Consider the following 22,803-nt stretch of genomic DNA (forward strand, 5'->3'; position numbering starts at 1 on the left):
CCTGTTCTCTAACCCCTACTGGTACCCCAAAATGACCTGTTCTCTACTTCTCTACTGGTACCCCAAACTGACCTGTTCTCTACCTCCCTACTGGTACCCCAATCTGACCTGTTCTCAACTACTCTACTGGTACCCCAATCTGACCTGTTCTCTAACCCCTACTGGTACCCCAAACTGACCTGTTCTCTACTTCTTTACTGGTACCCCAAACTGACCTGTTCTCTACCTCTCTACTGGTACCCCAGTCTGACCTGTTCTCTACCTCTCTACTGGTACCCCAAACTGACTTGTCTCTAACCTCTAATGGTACCCCAAACTGACTTGTCTCTAACCCCTACTGGTACCCCAAACTGACTTGTCTCTAACCCCTACTGGTGCCCCAATCTGACCTGTTCTCTAACCCCTACTGGTACCCCAGTCTGACCTGTTCTCTAACCCCTACTGGTACCCAAAACTGACCTGTTCTCTAACCCCTACTGGTACCCCAAACTGACCTGTGCTCTACTTCTCTGCTTGTATCCCTAGGTGACTTGTCTCTAACCCCTACTGGTGCCCCAAACTGACTTGTCTCTAACCCCTACTTGTGCCCCAAACTGACCTGTCTCTAACCCCTACTGGAACCCCAAACTGACCTGTTCTCTACCTCCCTACTGGTACCCAAGTCTGACCTGTTCTCTACCTCCCTACTGGTACCCCAGTCTGACCTGTTCTCTAACCCCTACTGGTACCCCAAACTGACCTGTTCTCTACCTCCCAACTGGTACCCCAGTCTGACCTGTTCTCTACCTCTCTGCTGGTACCCCAAACTGACTTGTCTCTAACCCCTACTGGTACCCCAGACTGACTTGTCTTTAACCCCTACTGATACCCCAATCTGACCTGTTCTCTACTTCTCTACTGGTACCCCAAACTGACCTGTTCTCTACTTCTCTACTGGTACCCCAATCTGACCTGATCTCTAACCCCTACTGGTACCCCAATCTGACCTGTTCTCTACTTCTCTACTGGTACCCCAAACTGACCTCTTCTCTAACCCCTACTGGTAACCCAAACTGACCTGTTCTCTACCTCTCTACTGGTAACCCAGTCTGTCCTGTTCTCTACCTCTCTACTGGTAACCCAAACTGACTTGTCTCTAACCCCTACTGGTGCCACAAACTGACTTGTCTCTAACCCCTACTGGTGTCCCACACTGACTTATCTCTAACCCCTACTGATACCCCAGTCTGACTTGTTCTCTACCTCCCTACTGGTACCCCAATCTGACCTGTTCTCAACTACTCTACTGGTACCCCAATCTGACTTGTTCTCTAACCCCTACTGGTACCCCAAACTGACCTGTTCTCTACTTCTCTACTGGTACCCCAAACTGACCTGTTCTCTACTTCTCTACTGGTACCCCAAACTGACCTGTTCTCTACCTCTCTATTGGTACCCCATTCTGACCTGTTCTCTACCTCTCTACTGGTACCCCAAACTGACTTGTCTCTAACCTCTACTGGTACCCCAAACTGACTTGTCTCTAACCCCTACTGGTACCCCAAACTGACTTGTCTCTAACCCATACTGGTGCCCCAAACTGACTTGTCTCTAACCCCTACTGGTACCCCAGTCTGACCTGTTCTCTACCTCCCTACTGGTACCCCAATCTGACCTGTTCTCTACTTCTCTACTGGTACCCCAATCTGACCTGTTCTCTAACCCCTACTGGTACCCCAGTCTGACCTGTTCTCTACCTCCCTACTGGTACCCCAATCTGACCTGTTCTCTACTTCTCTACTGGTACCCCAATCTGACCTGTTCTCTAACCCCTACTGGTACCCCAAACTGACCTGTTCTCTACCTCTCTACTGGTACCCCAGTCTGACCTGTTCTCTACCTCCCTACTGGTACCCCAAACTGACTTGTCTCTACTTCTCTACTGGTACCCCAAACTGACCTGTCTCTAACCCCTACTGGTACCTCTAACCCCTACTGGTACCCCAAACTGACCTGTTCTCTACCTCTCTACTGGTACCCCAGTCTGACCTGTTCTCTAACCCCTACTGGTACCCCAAACTGACCTGTTCTCTAACCCCTACTGGTACCCCAAACTGACCTGTTCTCTAACCCCTACTGGTACCCCAAACTGACCTGTTTTCTACTTCTCTACTGATATCCCAAACTGACTTGTCTCTTACCCCTACTGGTACCCAAACTGACTTGTCTCTAACGTGCGTGCATGCGTGCGTGCGTGCGTGCGTGTGTGCGTGCGCGTTGCGTGCGTGCGTGCGTGCGTGTGCGTGTGTGTGTGTGTGTGTGTGTGTGTGCGTGCGTGTGCGTGTGTGTGTGTGTGTGTGTGCGTGCGTGTGTGTGATTAACCTGTCCCTCTCCCATCAGGTTGAGTTAGAGAACATGGAGTTGACCCAGGGCATGTCTTCAGAGACTGCGGTGTCCTTTCTGTCTCGGCTCATGGCCATGGTGGACGTTCTGGTGTTCGCCAGCTCCCTCAACTTCTCTGAGATAGAGGCTGAGAAGAACATGTCCTCTGGAGGTCTGATGAGACAGTGTCTACGACTGGGTAAGAGGGAGGGAGGGAGGGAGGGAGGAGGAGGGAGGGAGGGAGGGAGGGAGGGAGGGAGGGAGGGAGGAGGGAGGGAGGGGAGACTGAAGAGAACATGAAGCTCTGTCGCCTGCGCTTTAAAAGATTGTAAATTAAACCCAACTATTTCTCTCCCTCCCTCCCCCTCTCACCCTCCCTCCCTCCCCTCTGTCCCTCCCTCTCTCTCTCCCCTCCCTCCCCCTCTCTCCCTTCCCTCCCTCCTCCCTCTCTCTCTCCCTCCCTCCTCCCTTACTCCCCCTCTCTCTCCCCCCTCTCTCCCTCCGCCCCTCTCTCTCACCCTCCCCCTCTCTCCCTCCCTCCCTCCCCCTCCCCCTCTCCCTCCCCCTCTCTCCCTCCCTCTTCCTCTCTCCCTCCCTCCCCCTCCCACTCTCCCTCCCTCCCCCTCCCTCTCTCCCTCCCTCTCTCTCTCCCGCTCCTCCTCTCTCTCTCCCCCTCCCTGCCCCTCCCCCTCTCTCTCTCTCCCCCTCTCTCCCTCCGCCCTCTCTCTCACCCTCCCCCTCTCCCTCCCCCCCTCTCTCCCTCCCTCTTCCTCTCTCCCTCCCTCCCCCTCCCACTCTCCCTCCCCCTCCCACTCTCCCTCCCTCCCCCTCTCTCCCTCCCCTCTCTCTCTCCCTCCCTCTCTCTCTCCCCCTCCCTGCCCCTCCCCCTCTCTCTCCCTCCCTCCTCCCTCTCTCCCTCCTTCCCCTCTCTCCCTCCCTCCCCCTCCCACTCTCCCTCCCCCCTCCCACTCTCCCTCCCTCCCCCTCTCTCCCTCCCCCTCTCTCTCCCTCCCTCCTCCCTCCCACTCTCCCTCCCTCCCCCTCTCTCCCTTCCTCCCTCCCTCCCTCCCTCTCTCTCTCTCTCCCTCCCTGCCCCTCCCCCCTCTCTCTCCCTCCCTCCCTCCCTCTCTCCCTCCTTCCCCTCTCTCCCTCCCTCCCCCTCCCACTCTCCCTCCCCCTCCCACTCTCCCTCCCTCCCCCTCACTCCCTCCCTCTCTCTCTCCCTCCCTCTCTCTCTCCCCCTCCCTGCCCCTCCCCCTCTCTCTCCCTCCCTCCTCCCTCTCTCCCTCCTTCCCCTAGTATGTTGTGTAGCCGTGAGGAACTGTCTAGAGTGTAGACAGAGACAGAGAGATAGAGATATTGGTTGTCTCTCCAAGTCTAACCTGCCCAGCAGCAAGTCACAGGACAGCCTACAGAGCTCTGCTGCAGCTAGCAAGGTAACACACACACACGCTAATACACACAGATACATCTTTCATACACACGTGACTGTTAGGTACAGGAGTATGTACGATGTGTGGTTATTAGGTTATGTACAATGTGTGTACTTGTATGTGCATTAAACAGAGTGTGTGTCACAGTGTGTGTGTCACAGTGTGTGTCACAGTGTGTGTGTGTGTGTCACAGCGTGTGTGTGTCACATTGTGTGTGTCACAGTGTGTGTATGTGTGTGTGTGTGTGTGTGTGTGTGTGTGTGTGTGTGTGTCACAGCGTGTGTGTGTCACAGTGTGTGTGTCACAGTGTGTGTGTGTCACAGTGTGTGTGCGTGTGTGTGTGTGTGTGTGCGTGTGTGCGTGTGTGTGTGTGCGTGTGTGTGTATGTGTGTGTGTGTGTGTGTGTGTGTGTAACCTAAGTGTGTACGTATGTCGTTCTCTACAGGATCCAGACAGACTTCTACAGGACGTTGACATCAACCGCCTCAGAGCTGTCGTCTTCAGAGACGTGGTGAGTGTGTGCACACTGTACGGTACCTTAACCACACCTGCATGTGTACGGCGTGTGTGTTTCTTAACGTCCCATATCTGTCTCCAGGATGACAGTAAGCAGGCTCAGTTCCTGGCCCTGGCGGTGGTCTACTTCATATCTGTCCTGATGGTGTCAAAGTACCGGGACATCCTGGAACCACAGAGAGAGATTGGCAGGTCAAGCAGCCTATCAGGGAGGAGCATCCGCCACGAGATCAACTCCCCCACTAGTACAGGTTTAGAAAACCCGGTGTTACACTGTTTTCCCTCTGGTGTCGTCACACAACACAATTTGAAATCATTTCAAGATTCGAATAGTATCATAAATGTTTTGTTGTCGGCTCTCCGGATATTCCGTACGTTGTTAACCTGAGCAGTGCTGCGTGAGGGATAGAGCCTGGTGCCAAGATTAGCTAACGTTTAGCAACTACAGCCAAGATTAGCTAACGTTTAACAGCTACAGCCAAGACGAGCTAACATGTAGCAGCTACAGCCAAGACTAGCTAACATGTAGCAGCTACAACCAAGGCTAGCTAACATGTAGCAGCTACAGCCAAGATGAGCTAACATGTAGCAGCTACAGCCAAGACTAGCTAGCGTGTAGCAGCTACAGCCAAGACTAGCTAACATGTAGCAGCTACAGCCAAGACTAGCTAACATGTAGCAGCTACAGCCAAGACTAGGTAACGTTTAGCAGCTACAGCCAAGGCTAGCTAACATGTAGCAGCTACAGCCAAGACGAGCTAACATGTAGCAGCTACAGCCAAGACGAGCTAACATGTAGCAGCTACAGCCAAGACTAGCTAGCGTGTAGCAGCTACAGCCAAGACGAGCTAACATGTAGCAGCTACAGCCAAGGCTAGCTAACGTTTAGCAGCTACAGCCAAGACGAGCTAACATGTAGCAGCTACAGCCAAGACTAGCTAACATGTAGCAGCTACAGCCAAGACTAGCTAACATGTAGCAGCTACAGCCAAGACTAGCTAACGTTTAGCAGCTACAGCCAAGGCTAGCTAACATGTAGCAGCTACAGCCAAGACTAGCTAGCGTGTAGCAGCTACAGCCAAGACGAGCTAACATGTAGCAGCTACAGCCAAGACTAGCTAACATGTAGCAGCTACAGCCAAGACTAGCTAACATGTAGCAGCTACAGCAAAGACTAGCTAACGTTTAGCAGCTACAGCCAAGGCTAGCTAACATGTAGCAGCTACAGCCAAGACTAGCTAGCGTGTAGCAGCTACAGCCAAGACGAGCTAACATGTAGCAGCTACAGCCAAGGCTAGCTAACGTTTAGCAGCTACAGCCAAGGCTAGCTAACGTTTAGCAGCTACAGCCAAGACTAGCTAACGTTTAGCAGCTACAGCCAAGGCTAGCTAACGTTTAGCAGCTACAGCCAAGACTAGCTAACATGTAGCAGCTACAGCCAAGACTAGCTAACGTTTAGCAGCTACAGCCAAGACTAGCTAACATGTAGCAGCTACAGCCAAGACGAGCTAACATGTAGCAGCTACAGCCAAGACTAGCTAACATGTAGCAGCTACAGCCAAGACTAGCTAACATGTAGCAGCTACAGCCAAGACGAGCTAACATGTAGCAGCTACAGCCAAGACTAGCTAACATGTAGCAGCTACAGCCAAGACTAGCTAACATGTAGCAGCTACAGCCAAGACTAGCTAACGTTTAGCAGCTACAGCCAAGGCTAGCTAACATGTAGCAGCTACAGCCAAGACTAACTAACATGTAGCAGCTACAGCCAAGACTAGCTAACGTTTAGCAGCTACAGCCAAGGCTAGCTAACATGTAGCAGCTACAGCCAAGACTAGCTAACATGTAGCAGCTACAGCCAAGACGAGCTAACATGTAGCAGCTACAGCCAAGACGAGCTAACATGTAGCAGCTACAGCCAAGACTAGCTAACATGTAGCAGCTACAGCCAAGACTAGCTAACATGTAGCAGCTACAGCCAAGACTAGCTAACATGTAGCAGCTACAGCCAAGACGAGCTAACATGTAGCAGCTACAGCCAAGACTAGCTAACATGTAGCAGCTACAATGTTATTTTTTATCCCAGCCTTGACTGGAGTAACCTAGAGAAGATAGCAAGCCAGCTATAGGTAGTTAGGCTAACTGAGGCCACATGCTGCTCTCTCTCCCCAACCACATTGAGATAAAACAACAGCCTACCTGTTGGTTGCTCCTCGTAGCCTACGCCTTCTCATAACATTGGTGAACTCTCACTCCACTTGCTACACATTGATCCTCTTTGCCGCTTTGATTGGCCAACATAAACATCAAGCTGCACGCGTGAAGGCTACCGGCCTTTTTATGAGTCACGCGTCATAAACACTTTTGTTAAACTAATCATTTGAAATGTCGTGGTATATCCTTGTATGTAACAATGTCACATGGATATTTTCATTGAATAAAAACAAAGCTTTTCAGTGTTAAATTCTGGTTCTAATATAGGCCTTTTTCTTCATGCTAAAAAATGAATACTCATACAACTATTCCAATACTACCGTTCAGGTCTAGGACAATAGGGCATATTAAGAACATATCTCTCTCTGACTGTCTCTGTCCATCTCTCTCACCGTCCAGAGCACCCGTCGTCCTCCTTTTCTGAGGGTGGCCGGGGGGAGAAGCAGACCCCCACCTCCATGGAGGACTCTCCGTTGGCCTCTTTACCCCACACCGACTCAGGCATCGGGGAGGAGGGCCACGGCCCTGGAGGTCTGAACGGAGCCGAGCTGGGCCTGGGGCTGGGGATGGCAGGCAGGGAGACGGACAGAGATAGACACAGAGAGAGGGATGGAGGCGGAGGGGATCTACTGTGTACCCTGTCATCGGAGGTTAGGAGGTCAAGGGAGAGCTTATTGGACTCTCCTCATAACCCTAACTCCGCCTCCAATCTTGGTCAAGCACCTCCCTCGTCGATCTCAAGCATCAGCCAGACTAACAAGGGCATCAACGTCAAGGTACTGACTCTATCTTCACCTCTTCAAATTGTTCTCTCCCCCCTCTCTTTCTCTCTCCCCCTCTCTTTCTCTCCCCCTCTCTTTCTCTCTCCCCCCCTCTCTTTCTCTCCCCCTCTCTCTCTCTCTTTCTCTCTCCCTCTCTCTTTCTCTCCCCCCCTCTCTCTCTCTCTCCCCCTCTCTCTTTCTCTCTCCCTCTCTCTTTCTCTCCCCCTCTCTCTCTCCCCCTCTCTCTTTCTCTCTCCCCTCTCTCTTTCTCCCCCTCTCTTTCTCTCTCCCCTCTCTCTTTCTCCCCCCTCTCTTTCTCTCTCCCCCTATTTCTTTCTCTCTTCCCTCTCTCTTTCTCCCCCTTCTCTTTCTCTCTCCCCTCTCTCTTTCTCCCCCCTCTCTTTCTCTCTCCTCTCTCTCTCTCTCCCCCCTCTCTCTTTCTCTCTCCCTCTCTCTCTTTCTCTCTCCCCCTCTCTTTCTCTCTCCCTCCTCTCTTTCTCTCTCCCCCTCTCTCTTTCAGTTACATTACAATGTATGGGGCTTTATTGGGAAACATTGCCGTAGCAAGTGAAATAGATAATAAACCAAAGTGAAATAAACTAGAAGAAATTAACAGTAAACATTACACCCAAAAAGTTCCAAAAGAATAAAGACATTTCAAATGTCATATTATGTCTATATACAGTGCCCTGCTCATCCCCCTTGACATTTGTCCTATTTTGTTGCATTACAACCTGTCATTTAAATGTCTTTTTATTTGGATTTAATGTCATGGGAAAAAAAATCAAAAAGGGAAAAGTGGTGTGTGTATGTATCCACCCCTTGGCTATGAAGCCTCTAAATGAGATCTGGTCCAATTACCTTCAGAAGGTCACATCATTAGTTAAACCTGTGTGCAGTTTAAGTGTCACATGATCTGTCACATGATCTCAGTATATATACACCTGTTCTGAAAGTCCCTAGAGTCTGCAACACCACTAAGCAAGGGGCACCATGAAGACCAAGGAGCTCCAAACAGGGCAGGGAAGTTGTGAAGAAGCACAGATCAGGGTTATAAAAACAGAACTTTGAACATCCCACTGAGCATTAAATTCATTACTAAAAAGGGAAAGAATATGGCACCACTAAAAACCTACAAGGAGAAACTAACGGACCAGGCAAGGAGAGGGCCGCCCACCAGGCAAGGAGAGGGCCGCCCACCAAAACTAACGGACCAGGCAAGGAGAGGGCCGCCCACCAAAACTAACGGACCAGGCAAGGAGAGTGCCGCCCACCAAAACTAACGGACCAGGCAAGGAGAGGGCCGCCCACCAGGCAAGGAGCGGGCCGCCCACCAAAACTAACGGTCCAGGCAAGGAGAGGGCCGCCCACCAAAACTAACGGACCAGGTAAGGAGAGGGCCTCCCACCAAAACTAACGGAACAGGCAAGGAGAGGGCCGCCCACCAAAACTAACGGACCAGGCAAGGAGAGGGCCGTCCACCAAAACTAACGGACCAGGCAAGGAGAGGGCCGTCCACCAAAACTAACGGACCAGGCAAGGAGAGGGCCGCCCACCAAAACTAACGGTCCAGGCAAGGAGAGGGCCGCCCACCAAAACTAACGGACCAGGCAAGGAGAGGGCCGCCCACCAAAACTAACGGTCCAGGCAAGGAGAGGGCCGCCCACCAAAACTAACGGTCCAGGCAAGGAGAGGGCCGCCCACCAAAACTAACGGTCCAGGCAAGGAGAGGGCCGCCCACCAAAACTAACGGTCCAGGCAAGGAGAGGGCCGCCCACCAAAACTAACTGACCAGGCAAGGAGAGGGCCGCCCACCAGGCAAGGAGAGGGCCGCCCACCAAAACTAACGGACCAGGCAAGGAGAGGGCCGCCCACCAAAACTAACGGACCAGGCAAGGAGAGGGCCGCCCACCAAAACTACCGGACCAGGCAAGGAGAGGGCCGCCCACCAAAACTAACGGACCAGGCAAGGAGAGGGCAGCCCACCAAAACTAACGGACCAGGCAAGGAGAGGGCCGCCCACCAAAACTAACGGACCAGGCAAGGAGAGGGCCGCCCACCAAAACTAACGGACCAGGCAAGGAGAGGGCTGCCCACCAAAACTACCGGACCAGGCAAGGAGAGGGCCGCCCACGAAAACTAACGGACCAGGCAAGGAGAGGGCCGCCCACCAAAACTAAAGGACCAGGCAAGGAGGGCATTAATCAGAGAGGCAACAGAGACCAAAGATAACCCTGAAGCAGCTACAAAACTCCAATCTCTGCTGTGGAGCATCTGTCCATAGGATAACTTTAAACCGTACACTCCACAGAGATGGGCTTTATGGAAGAGTGGCCAGAAGAAAAATAAGCAAATATGTTTGGTGTTCACCAAAAGGCTTGTGGGAGACTCCCCAAACATATGGAAGAAGGTACTCTGGTCAGATGAGACTAAAATTGACCTTTTTGGCCATCAAGGAAAAAGCTATGTCTGGCGCAAACCCTCCATCACCCCGATAATACCATCCCCACAGTGAAGCATGGTGGTGGCAGCATCATGCTGTGGGGATGTTTTTCATCGGCAGGGACTGGGAAACTGGTCAGAATTGAAGGAATGATGGATGGTGCTAAATACAGGGAAATTCTTGAGAGAAACCTGTTTCAGTCTTCCAGAGATTTGAGACTGGGACGGAGGTTCACCTTCAAGGAAGGCCAATGACCCTAAGCATACTGCTAAAGCAACACTCAAGTGGTTTAAGGGGAAACATTTAATTGTCTTGGAATGGCCTAGTCAAGGCCCAGACCTCAATCCAATTGAGAATCTGTGGTATGATTTAAAGATTGATGTACACCAGCAGAACCCATCCAACTTGAAGGAGCTGGAGCAGTTTTCCCTTGAAGAATGAGCAAAACGCCCAGTGGCTAGATGTGCCAAGCTTATAGAGACATATCACAAGAGACTTGCAGCTGTCATTGCTGCAAAGGTGGCTCTAACAAGTAAGTAAGTATTTACTTTTTTTTTTTGGGGGAGGGGTGAATAACGGACACGCTCAAGTTTTCTGTTTTTTTGTCTTATTTCTTCTTAATTTCACAATAAAAAATATTTTGCATCTTCAAAGTGGTAGGCATGTTGTGTTAATGATATGATACAAACCCCCAAAAAGTCAATTTTATTTCCAGGTTGTAAAGGCAACAAAATAGGAAAAATAGCACCCTGGTGAATAATTTTGCAAGTCTCTCTCTCTCTCCTCTCTCTGTCTCTCTCTCCTCTCCCTCTCTGTCTCTCTCTATCTCCTCTCTCTGTCTCTCTCTATCTCCTCTCTCTCTATCTCCTCTCTCTGTCTCTCTCTCCTCTCTCTGTCTCTTTCTCCTTCTCTGTCTCTCTCTCCTCTCTCTCTCTCTTTCCGTCTCTCTCTCTCCTCTCTATGTCTATCTCCTCTCTCTCTTTCTCTCTACTCTCTCTCTCTCTCTCTCATGCTCTCTCTGTCTCTCTCTCTCTCTCTCTGTCTCCCTTTTTGCTGTCCATGCAATTTATCAATATGTTGTATTGATAATACAAATGAATAATATTCTTGTTCGCTATCTCTCTCTCTTTCTCCCCACTCTTTTTTCCCCGTCGTGTAGGAGATTCTGAAGAGCCTTGTGGCCGCGCCTCTGGACGGTGGGGAGGCGGGACAGGAAGTTGGTCCCACCCCCTACCACCCTGATCCTGCCCTCAAGACACACCCCATGCTGCCCATGCAGTTCCACTCATTCGACAGGTGTGTATGTGTGTGTCTCTCTGTGTGTGTGTGTGTGTGTGCGTGTGTGTGTGTGTGTGCGTGTGTGTTTGTTTGTTTGCGTTCGTGCGTGCGTGCGCACGTGTATGTTTTCAGTTCCAATTCTTCAATAGCTAGGCCTGGCTCCACTTTCGATGTCACCTCTCGATGTCCCAGAATCCACTACCTGTTGAAGTCAAAAAAGAGAGAGATCGAGTCACACAATGATGAGGTCATATAAAAGGAATATGTAAAACAGATATTACGAGGCTTCTCACTCTGCTCATAGTGTAACACCTTCATCTGTAACACCAGACTATTGCTCAGCGTCTCAACGTGTTCCCTTTCAGCTTTGGGGGATTTCATTCATGAGTCTCTCGGCAACTGAATAATGGATCAGAAACAGGGCATATTAAATCAAAAACTATTCAGCTAAGCTGTCTGTCTGTCATAGTCATTAAACTCTGTATTTTACCCATCTATGTCAGGACCCGGTTACGAACCTGGGTCTCCGGAGTGAGAAACAGTCACTTAACCAACTGAGCCACGAATAGTCAGCAGAACCCAGAAGATGAGGCAGACACAGCAGTACTTAAGACGGTGTATTTAATAAAGTAAAAAGGAGAAGTCCTTCAATACAAAAATGGCAAATCCAAAAGGTGGTAGGAATAGCACAAAAAAGCCTCAAGAGATACTCAAAAACAAAAACAGAATTCCACAAGAGCATCCACCGGAGTCGACAAGAATACACAGAACACTAGGGCAGGGTGCTAACATACAAACACAGAGCACAGAACTGAGGGAAACTAAGGGTTTAAATACAATCAGGGGAAACGAGGCACAGGTGCAAATAATAATGGGGAACAAGGGAAAAAACATAAGGTCAAAAAGCACAATGGGGGCATCTAGTGACCAAAACCCGGAACAACCCTGGCCAAATCCTGACAATCTACCAATAGGAGCCCTTCTTTGCGAGGCATTGGAAAACTTCCCTGGTGTTTGTGGTTGAATCTGTTTGAAATCTACTGTTTTCAACTTTTCATTTTTTATTAATAATAATGATCAAAACAACATAATTCCAGTGTGACATTATGGGGTATTGTGTGCCGGCCAGTGACAGAAATATAAATGTATTCCATGTTAAATTCAGGCTGTAACACAACAACGTGTGGAAACAGTCAAGGGGTGTGAATACTTTCTGAAGACCCTGTAGTTCACATCGTCTGTTGAACCCTATTTCTGCCTCGAAACTGGCGGAATTCATCTCAGCGTAAAAACAGTACATATGGCAGTACAGTTGTCCAAAAGCTGATCCAATAACTGAAATCATCTTTGACTGACCAGCTACCTTCTTAGTGCTGCCACATAATGTCGAATCGTCCAACAAAAACTAGCTAGCAAGCTACTGTACTGTAGCTAGTCGTGCTTACACTGTTATGAGTTTTCATGAAGCAGCTGTTTTTGTGCTACGAGTCATTGCAGTAGCCTCCTGAGTCAGCTGCTGTGCTACGAGTCTTTGCAGTAGCCTCCTCGGTCAGCTGCTGTGCTACGAGTCAATGCAGTAGCCTCCTCAGTCAGCTGCTGTGCTACGAGTCAATACAGTAGCCTCCTCAGTCAGCTGCTGTGCTACGAGTCATTGCAGTAGCCTCCTCAGTCAGCTGCTGTGCTACGAGTCATTGCAGTAGCCTCCTCAGTCAGCTGCTGTGCTACGAGTCATTGCAGTAGCCTCCTCGGTCAGCTGCTGTGCTACGAGTCATTACAGTAGCCTCCTCGGTCAGCTGCTGTGCTACGAGTCATTGCAGTAGCCTCCTCAGTCAGCTGCTGTGCTACGAGTCATTGCAGTAGCCTCCTGAGTCAGCTGCTGTGCTACGAGTCATTGCAGTAGCCTCCTCGGTCAGCTGCTGTGCTACGAGTCATTACAGTAGCCTCCTCGGTCAGCTGCTGTGCTACGAGTCATTGCAGTAGCCTCCTCAGTCAGCTGCTGTGCTACGAGTCATTGCAGTAGCCTCCTCAGTCAGCTGCTGTGCTACGAGTCATTGCAGTAGCCTCCTCGGTCAGCTGCTGTGCTACGAGTCATTGCAGTAGCCTCCTCAGTCAGCTGCTGTGCTACGAGTCATTGCAGTAGCCTCCTCGGTCAGCTGCTGTGCTACGAGTCATTGCAGTAGCCTCCTCAGTCAGCTGCTGTGCTACGAGTCATTGCAGTAGCCTCCTCGGTCAGCTGCTGTGCTACGAGTCATTACAGTAGCCTCCTCGGTCAGCTGCTGTGCTACGAGTCATTGCAGTAGCCTCCTCAGTCAGCTGCTGTGCTACGAGTCATTGCAGTAGCCTCCTCAGTCAGCTGCTGTGCTACGAGTCATTGCAGTAGCCTCCTCGGTCAGCTGCTGTGCTACGAGTCATTACAGTAGCCTCCTCGGTCAGCTGCTGTGCTACGAGTCATTGCAGTAGCCTCCTCAGTCAGCTACTGTGCTACGAGTCATTGCAGTAGCCTCCTGAGTCAGCTGCTGTGCTACAAGTCATTGCAGTAGCCTCCTGAGTCAGCTGCTGTGCTACGAGTCATTGCAGTAGCCTCCTGAGTCAGCTGCTGTGCTACGAGTCATTGCAGTAGCCTCCTCAGTCAGCTGCTGTGCTACGAGTCATTGCAGTAGCCTCCTCAGTCAGCTGCTGTGCTACGAGTCATTGCAGTAGCCTCCTCAGTCAGCTGCTGTGCTACGAGTCATTGCAGTAGCCTCCTCGGTCAGCTGCTGTGCTACGAGTCATTGCAGTAGCCTCCTCGGTCAGCTGCTGTGCTACGAGTCATTGCAGTAGCCTCCTCAGTCAGCTGCTGTGCTACGAGTCATTGCAGTAGCCTCCTCCGGTCAGCTGCTGTGCTACGAGTCATTACAGTAGCCTCCTCGGTCAGCTGCTGTGCTACGAGTCATTGCAGTAGCCTCCTCAGTCAGCTGCTGTGCTACGAGTCATTGCAGTAGCCTCCTGAGTCAGCTGCTGTGCTACGAGTCATTGCAGTAGCCTCCTGAGTCAGCTGCTGTGCTACGAGTCATTGCAGTAGCCTCCTCAGTCAGCTGCTGTGCTACGAGTCATTACAGTAGCCTCCTCGGTCAGCTGCTGTGCTACGAGTCATTACAGTAGCATCCTGAGTCAGCTGCTGTGCTACGAGTCATTACAATAGCATCCTGAGTCAGCTGCTGTGCTACGAGTCATTACAGTAGCCTCCTGAGTCAGCTGCTGTGCTACGAGTCATTACAATAGCATCCTGAGTCAGCTGCTGTGCTACGAGTCATTACAGTAGCCTCCTGAGTCAGCTGCTGTGCTACGAGTCATTACAATAGCATCCTGAGTCAGCTGCTGTGCTACGAGTCATTACAGTAGCCTCCTGAGTCAGCTGCTGTGCTACGAGTCATTGCAATAGCATCCTGAGTCAGCTGCTGTGCTACGAGTCATTACAGTAGCCTCCTGAGTCAGCTGCTGTGCTACGAGTCATTACAGTAGCTTCCTGAGTCAGCTGCTGTGCTACGAGTCATTGCAGTAGCCTCCTCAGTCAGCTGCTGTGCTACGAGTCATTACAATAGCCTCCTGAGTCAGCTGCTGTGCTACGAGTCATTGCAGTAGCCTCCTGAGTCAGCTGCTGTGCTACGAGTCATTACAGTAGCCTCCTGAGTCAGCTGCTGTGCTACGAGTCATTGCAATAGCATCCTGAGTCAGCTGCTGTGCTACGAGTCATTACAGTAGCCTCCTGAGTCAGCTGCTGTGCTACGAGTCATTACAGTAGCCTCCTGAGTCAGCTGCTGTGCTACGAGTCATTGCAGTAGCCTCCTCAGTCAGCTGCTGTGCTACGAGTCATTACAGTAGCCTCCTGAGTCAGCTGCTGTGCTACGAGTCATTGCAGTAGCCTCCTCAGTCAGCTGCTGTGCTACGAGTCATTACAATAGCCTCCTGAGTCAGCTGCTGTGCTACGAGTCATTGCAGTAGCCTCCTGAGTCAGCTGCTGTGCTACGAGTCATTACAGTAGCCTCCTGAGTCAGCTGCTGTGCTACGAGTCATTGCAATAGCATCCTGAGTCAGCTGCTGTGCTACGAGTCATTACAGTAGCCTCCTGAGTCAGCTGCTGTGCTACGAGTCATTACAGTAGCCTCCTGAGTCAGCTGCTGTGCTACGAGTCATTGCAGTAGCCTCCTCAGTCAGCTGCTGTGCTACGAGTCATTACAATAGCCTCCTGAGTCAGCTGCTGTGCTACGATTCATTACAGTAGCATCCTGAGTCAGCTGCTGTGCTACGAGTCATTACAGTAGCCTCCTGAGTCAGCTGCTGTGCTACGAGTCATTACAATAGCATCCTGAGTCAGCTGCTGTGCTACGAGTCATTGCAGTAGCCTCCTGAGTCAGCTGCTGTGCTACGAGTCATTACAATAGCATCCTGAGTCAGCTGCTGTGCTACGAGTCATTGCAGTAGCCTCCTGAGTCAGCTGCTGTGCTACGAGTCATTACAATAGCATCCTGAGTCAGCTGCTGTGCTACGAGTCATTACAGTAGCCTCCTCAGTCAGCTGCTGTGCTACGAGTCATTACAGTAGCCTCCTGAGTCAGCAGCTGAGCTACGAGTCATTACAGTAGCCTCCTGAGTCAGCAGCTGAGCTACGAGTCATTACAGTAGCCTCCTCAGTCAGCTGCTGTGCTACGAGTCATTACAGTAGCCTCCTCAGTCAGCTGCTGTGCTACGAGTCATTACAGTAGCCTCCTGAGTCAGCAGCTGAGCTACGAGTCATTACAGTAGCCTCCTGAGTCAGCAGCTGAGCTACGAGTCATTACAGTAGCCTCCTGAGTCAGCAGCTGTGCTACGAGTCATTACAGTAGCCTCCTCAGTCAGCTGCTGTGCTACGAGTCATTACAGTAGCCTCCTCAGTCAGCAGCTGTGCTACGAGTCATTACAGTAGCCTCCTGAGTCAGCTGCTGTGCTACGAGTCATTGCAGTAGCCTCCTGAGTCAGCTGCTGTGCTACGAGTCATTACAGTAGCATCCTGAGTCAGCTGCTGTGCTACGAGTCATTGCAGTAGCCTCCTGAGTCAGCTGCTGTGCTACGAGTCATTACAGTAGCCTCCTGAGTCAGCTGCTGTGCTACGAGTCATTACAGTAGCCTCCTGAGTCAGCTGCTGTGCTACGAGTCATTACAGTAGCCTCCTGAGTCAGCTGCTGTGCTACGAGTCATTACAGTAGCCTCCTGAGTCAGCTGCTGTGCTACGAGTCATTACAGTAGCCTCCTCAGTCAGCTGCTGTGCTACGAGTCATTACAGTAGCATCCTGAGTCAGCAGCTGAGCTACGAGTCATTGCAGTAGCCTCCTGAGTCAGCTGCTGTGCTACGAGTCATTACAGTAGCCTCCTGAGTCAGCTGCTGTGCTACGAGTCATTACAATAGCCTCCTGAGTCAGCTGCTGAGCTACGAGTCATTACAGTAGCCTCCTGAGTCAGCAGCTGAGCTACGAGTCATTACAGTAGCCTCCTGAGTCAGCAGCTGAGCTACGAGTCATTACAGTAGCCTCCTGAGTCAGCTGCTGTGCTACGAGTCATTACAGTAGCATCCTGAGTCAGCAGCTGAGCTACGAGTCATTGCAGTAGCCTCCTGAGTCAGCTGCTGTGCTACGAGTCATTACAGTAGCCTCCTGAGTCAGCTGCTGTGCTACGAGTCATTACAATAGCCTCCTGAGTCAGCTGCTGAGCTACGAGTCATTACAGTAGCCTCCTGAGTCAGCAGCTGAGCTACGAGTCATTACAGTAGCCTCCTGAGTCAGCTGCTGTGCTACGAGTCATTACAGTAGCCTCCTGAGTCAGCTGCTGTGCTACGAGTCATTACAGTAGCATCCTGAGTCAGCAGCTGAGCTACGAGTCATTACAGTAGCCTCCTGAGTCAGCTGCTGTGCTACGAGTCATTACAATAGCATCCTGAGTCAGCTGCTGTGCTACGAGTCATTGCAGTAGCCTCCTGAGTCAGCTGCTGTGCTACGAGTCATTACAATAGCATCCTGAGTCAGCTGCTGTGCTACGAGTCATTACAGTAGCCTCCTCAGTCAGCTGCTGTGCTACGAGTCATTACAGTAGCCTCCTGAGTCAGCAGCTGAGCTACGAGTCATTACAGTAGCCTCCTGAGTCAGCAGCTGAGCTACGAGTCATTACAGTAGCCTCCTCAGTCAGCTGCTGTGCTACGAGTCATTACAGTAGCCTCCTCAGTCAGCTGCTGTGCTACGAGTCATTACAGTAGCCTCCTGAGTCAGCAGCTGAGCTACGAGTCATTACAGTAGCCTCCTGAGTCAGCAGCTGTGCTACGAGTCATTACAGTAGCCTCCTCAGTCAGCTGCTGTGCTACGAGTCATTACAGTAGCCTCCTCAGTCAGCAGCTGTGCTACGAGTCATTACAGTAGCCTCCTGAGTCAGCTGCTGTGCTACGAGTCATTGCAGTAGCCTCCTGAGTCAGCTGCTGTGCTACGAGTCATTACAGTAGCATCCTGAGTCAGCTGCTGTGCTACGAGTCATTGCAGTAGCCTCCTGAGTCAGCTGCTGTGCTACGAGTCATTACAGTAGCCTCCTGAGTCAGCTGCTGTGCTACGAGTCATTACAGTAGCCTCCTGAGTCAGCTGCTGTGCTACGAGTCATTACAGTAGCCTCCTGAGTCAGCTGCTGTGCTACGAGTCATTACAGTAGCCTCCTGAGTCAGCTGCTGTGCTACGAGTCATTACAGTAGCCTCCTCAGTCAGCTGCTGTGCTACGAGTCATTACAGTAGCATCCTGAGTCAGCAGCTGAGCTACGAGTCATTGCAGTAGCCTCCTGAGTCAGCTGCTGTGCTACGAGTCATTACAGTAGCCTCCTGAGTCAGCTGCTGTGCTACGAGTCATTACAATAGCCTCCTGAGTCAGCTGCTGAGCTACGAGTCATTACAGTAGCCTCCTGAGTCAGCAGCTGAGCTACGAGTCATTACAGTAGCCTCCTGAGTCAGCAGCTGAGCTACGAGTCATTACAGTAGCCTCCTGAGTCAGCTGCTGTGCTACGAGTCATTACAATAGCCTCCTGAGTCAGCTGCTGAGCTACGAGTCATTACAGTAGCCTCCTGAGTCAGCAGCTGAGCTACGAGTCATTACAGTAGCCTCCTGAGTCAGCTGCTGTGCTACGAGTCATTACAGTAGCCTCCTGAGTCAGCTGCTGTGCTACGAGTCATTACAGTAGCATCCTGAGTCAGCAGCTGAGCTACGAGTCATTACTGTAGCCTCCTGAGTCAGCTGCTGTGCTACGAGTCATTACAGTAGCATCCTGAGTCAGCAGCTGAGCTACGAGTCATTACAGTAGCCTCCTGAGTCAGCTGCTGTGCTACGAGTCATTACAGTAGCATCCTGAGTCAGCAGCTGAGCTACGAGTCATTACAGTAGCCTCCTGAGTCAGCTGCTGAGCTACGAGTCATTACAGTAGCCTCCTGAGTCAGCTGCTGAGCTACGAGTCATTACAGTAGCATCCTGAGTCAGCAGCTGAGCTACGAGTCATTACAGTAGCCTCCTGAGTCAGCAGCTGAGCTACGAGTCATTACAGTAGCCTCCTCAGTCAGCTGCTGTGCTACGAGTCATTACAGTAGCCTCCTGAGTCAGCAGCTGTGCTACGAGTCATTACAGTAGCCTCCTGAGTCAGCAGCTGTGCTACGAGTCATTACAGTAGCCTCCTGAGTCAGCAGCTGTGCTACGAGTCATTACAGTAGCCTCCTGAGTCAGCTGCTGTGCTACGAGTCATTACAGTAGCCTCCTGAGTCAGCTGCTGTGCTACGAGTCATTGCAGTAGCCTCCTGAGTCAGCTGCTGTGCTACGAGTCATTACAGTAGCCTCCTGAGTCAGCTGCTGTGCTACGAGTCATTACAGTAGCCTCCTCAGTCAGCAGCTGAGCTACGAGTCATTACAGTAGCCTCCTGAGTCAGCTGCTGTGCTACGATAGCAGAGGATCATGCTGATCCTGATATCTGATAACAGTCAGTTCCTCCTAATTGCGGGGCTGCATGTCTACAACTTCAGGGTCATTTAAACAGGCTAAGTAAGTGAAGGAAGAGCTAGCTGATTGGCTAGCTAGCTAGGTCAGTAAGCTAGCGAGCTACAACAGTTAGATAACTTGACAGCTGATCAAGTCACTGACATTGGCGACCAATGTCCTGGCACAGAATTTGGTCTGGATTTATTTTCTCACAATTGCAAAACTATTATATCACTGTCAATGCTAGTTATTCTTACTATTTCAACGTTTGTAATAGATAGCTAGTTACTCTGCCTATTTCAACATTTGTAATAGATAGCTAGTTACTCTGCCTATTTCAACATTTGTAATAGATAGCTAGTTACTCTGCCTATTTCAACATTTGTAATAGATAGCTAGTTACTCTGCCTATTTCAACATTTGTAATAGATAGCTAGTTACTCTGCATTTTTCAACGTTTGTAATAGATAGCTAGTTACTCTGCCTATTTCAAAGTTTGTAATAGATAGCTAGTTACTCTGCCTATTTCAACGTTTGTAATAGATAGCTAGTTACTCTGCCTATTTCAAAGTTTGTAATAGATAGCTAGTTACTCTGCCTATTTCAACGTTTGTAATAGATAGCTAGTTACTCTGCCTATTTCAACATTTGTAATAGATAGCTAGTTACTCTGAGCTAATGATATCAAAACATGATTGAATGGCGAATGCTCAATATTCAAATTTGAATATGAGTTCCACGTCCTACACGACAGATCGGTTGAGGGACGAGTGTCACGGGGGAGTGATGCCATCTGATGTGAGACAATGATCTAGACCCTAGACATCTAGGACATCAAATATGAAAGGATTGGAGAGGTGTTAACCATGAGGAGAGGTGTTAACCATGTGTAGAGGTGTTAACCATGTGGAGAGGTGTTAACCATGTGGAGAGGTGTTAACAATGAGAGGTGTTAACCATGTGGGAGAGGTGTTAACCATGTGGAGAGGTGTTAACCATGTGGAGAGGTGTTAACCATGTGTAGAGGTGTTAACCATGTGGAGAGGTGTTAACCATGTGGAGAGGTGTTAACCATGTGGAGAGGTGTTAACCATGTGGAGAGGTGTTAACCATGAGGAGAGGTGTTAACCATGTGGAGAGGTGTTAACTATGTGGAGAGGTGTTAACAATGAGAGGTGTTAACCATGTGGAGAGGTGTTAACCATGAGGTGAGGTGTTAACAATGAGAGGTGTTAACCATGAGGAGAGGTGTTAACCATGTGGAGAGGTGTTAACTATGTGGAGAGGTGTTAACAATGAGAGGTGTTAACCATGTGGAGAGGTGTTAACCATGAGGTGAGGTGTTAACAATGAGAGGTGTTAACCATGTGGAGAGGTGTTAACCATGTGGAGAGGTGTTAACCGTGTGGAGAGGTGTTAACCATGTGGAGAGGTGTTAACAATGTGGAGAGGTGTTAACAATGTGGAGAGGTGTTAACAATGTGGAGAGGTGTTAACAATGTGGAGAGGTGTTAACCATGAGGAGAGGTGTTAACCATGCGGAGAGGTGTTAACAGTGAGAGTTGTTAACAGTGAGAGGTGTTAACAATGAGAGGTGTTAACCATGTGGAGAGGTTTTAACCATGTGGAGAGGTGTTAACCATGTGGAGAGGTGTTAACCATGTGGAGAGGTGTTACCCATGTGGAGAGGTGTTAACCATGTGGAGAGGTGTTAACAATGAGAGGTGTTAACCATGTGGAGAGGTGTTAACAATGAGAGGTGTTAACCATGTGGAGAGGTGTTAACCATGTAGAGAGGTGTTAACAATGAGAGGTGTTAACAATGAGAGGTGTTAACCATGTGGAGAGGTGTTAACGATGTGGAGAGGTGTTAACCATGTGGAGAGGTGTTAACAATGAGAGGTGTTAACCATGTGGAGAGGTGTTAACGATGTGGAGAGGTGTTAACGATGTGGAGAGGTGTTAACCATGTGGAGAGGTGTTAACGATGTGGAGAGGTGTTAACCATGTGGAGAGATGTTAACAATGAGAGGTGTTAACCATGAGAGGTGTTAACAATGAGAGGTGTTAACCATGTGGAGAGGTGTTAACGATGTGGAGAGGTGTTAACCATGAGAGGTGTTAACCATGTGGAGAGGTGTTAACAATGAGAGGTGTTAACAATGAGAGGTGTTAACCATGTGGAGAGGTGTTAACAATGAGAGGTGTTAACAATGAGAGGTGTTAACAATGTGGAGAGGTGTTAACCATGTGGAGAGGTGTTAACCATGAGAGGTGTTAACCATGTGGAGAGGTGTTAACAATGAGAGGTGTTAACAATGAGAGGTGTTAACCATGTGGAGAGGTGTTAACAATGAGAGGTGTTAACCATGTGGAGAGGTGTTAACAATGAGAGGTGTTAACCATGTGGAGAGGTGTTAACCATGTGGAGAGGTGTTAACAATGAGAGGTGTTAACAATGAGAGGTGTTAAACATGTGGGAGAGGTGTTAACCATGTGGAGAGGTGTTAACCATGTGGAGAGGTGTTAACCATGTGGAGAGGTGTTAACCATGTGGAGAGGTGTTAACAATGAGAGGTGTTAACAATGAGAGGTGTTAACCATGTGGAGAGGTGTTAACCATGTGGAGAGGTGTTAACCATGTGGAGAGGTGTTAACAATGAGAGGTGTTAACAATGAGAGGTGTTAACCATGTGGGAGAGGTGTTAACAATGAGAGGTGTTAACCATGTGGAGAGGTGTTAACCATGTGGAGAGGTGTTAACCATGTGGAGAGGTGTTAACAATGTGGAGAGGTGTTAACAATGAGAGGTGTTAACAATGAGAGGTGTTAACCATGTGGAGAGGTGTTAACCATGTGGAGAGGTGTTAACAATGAGAGGTGTTAACAATGAGAGGTGTTAACCATGTGGGAGAGGTGTTAACAATGAGAGGTGTTAACAATGTGGAGAGGTGTTAACAATGTGGAGAGGTGTTAACCATGTGGAGAGGTGTTAACAATGAGAGGTGTTAACCATGTGGAGAGGTGTTAAACATGTGGAGAGGTGTTAACCATGTGGAGAGGTGTTAACCATGTGGAGAGGTGTTAAACATGTGGAGAGGTGTTAACCATGTGGAGAGGTGTTAACAATGAGAGGTGTTAACCATGTGGAGAGGTGTTAAACATGTGGAGAGGTGTTAAACATGTGGAGAGGTGTTAACCATGAGAGGTGTTAACAATGTGGAGAGGTGTTAACCATGAGAGGTGTTAACCATGTGGAGAGGTGTTAACAATGAGAGGTGTTAACCATGTGGAGAGGTGTTAACAATGTGGAGAGGTGTTAACCATGTGGAGAGGTGTTAACAATGAGAGGTGTTAACCATGTGGAGAGGTGTTAACAATGTGGAGAGGTGTTAACCATGTGGAGAGGTGTTAACAATGAGAGGTGTTAACAATGTGGAGAGGTGTTAACAATGTGGAGAGGTGTTAACCATGTGGAGAGGTGTTAACAATGAGAGGTGTTAACCATGTGGAGAGGTGTTAGCAATGAGAGATGTTAACAATGTGGAGAGGTGTTAACCATGTGGAGAGGTGTTAAACATGTGGAGAGGTGTTAACAATGAGAGGTGTTAACCATGTGGAGAGGTGTTAACCATGTGGAGATATGTTAACAATGAGAGGTGTTAACCATGTGGAGAGGTGTTAACCATGTGGAGATATGTTAACAATGAGAGGTGTTAACCATGTGGAGATATGTTAACAATGAGAGGTGTTAACCATGTGGAGAGGTGTTAACCATGTGGAGAGGTGTTAA

At 49.7% G+C, this 22,803-nt stretch overlaps 1 protein-coding gene across 1 annotated transcript in view; it reads left to right on the forward strand.

Moving 5' to 3' along the window:
- Nucleotides 1-2,321: 2,321 nt before the first annotated feature.
- LOC135533520 (neurobeachin-like) overlaps nt 2,322-22,803 on the forward strand; it is a gene marked incomplete at its 3' end in the record, with an annotated part of 48,572 nt that continues 28,090 nt past the window's right edge. The window contains exons 1-6 of the mRNA XM_064960805.1: nt 2,322-2,560; nt 3,661-3,797; nt 4,240-4,305; nt 4,393-4,561; nt 6,924-7,300; nt 10,888-11,024. Of these exons, the coding sequence (XP_064816877.1) occupies nt 2,395-2,560; nt 3,661-3,797; nt 4,240-4,305; nt 4,393-4,561; nt 6,924-7,300; nt 10,888-11,024 (1,052 nt within the window). The remainder of the gene's footprint in view (nt 2,561-3,660; nt 3,798-4,239; nt 4,306-4,392; nt 4,562-6,923; nt 7,301-10,887; nt 11,025-22,803) is intronic.

The sequence above is a fragment of the Oncorhynchus masou genome, unplaced genomic scaffold (genome assembly GCF_036934945.1).
Source record: "Oncorhynchus masou masou isolate Uvic2021 unplaced genomic scaffold, UVic_Omas_1.1 unplaced_scaffold_2427, whole genome shotgun sequence".
NCBI classification, from domain to species: domain Eukaryota; kingdom Metazoa; phylum Chordata; class Actinopteri; order Salmoniformes; family Salmonidae; genus Oncorhynchus; species Oncorhynchus masou.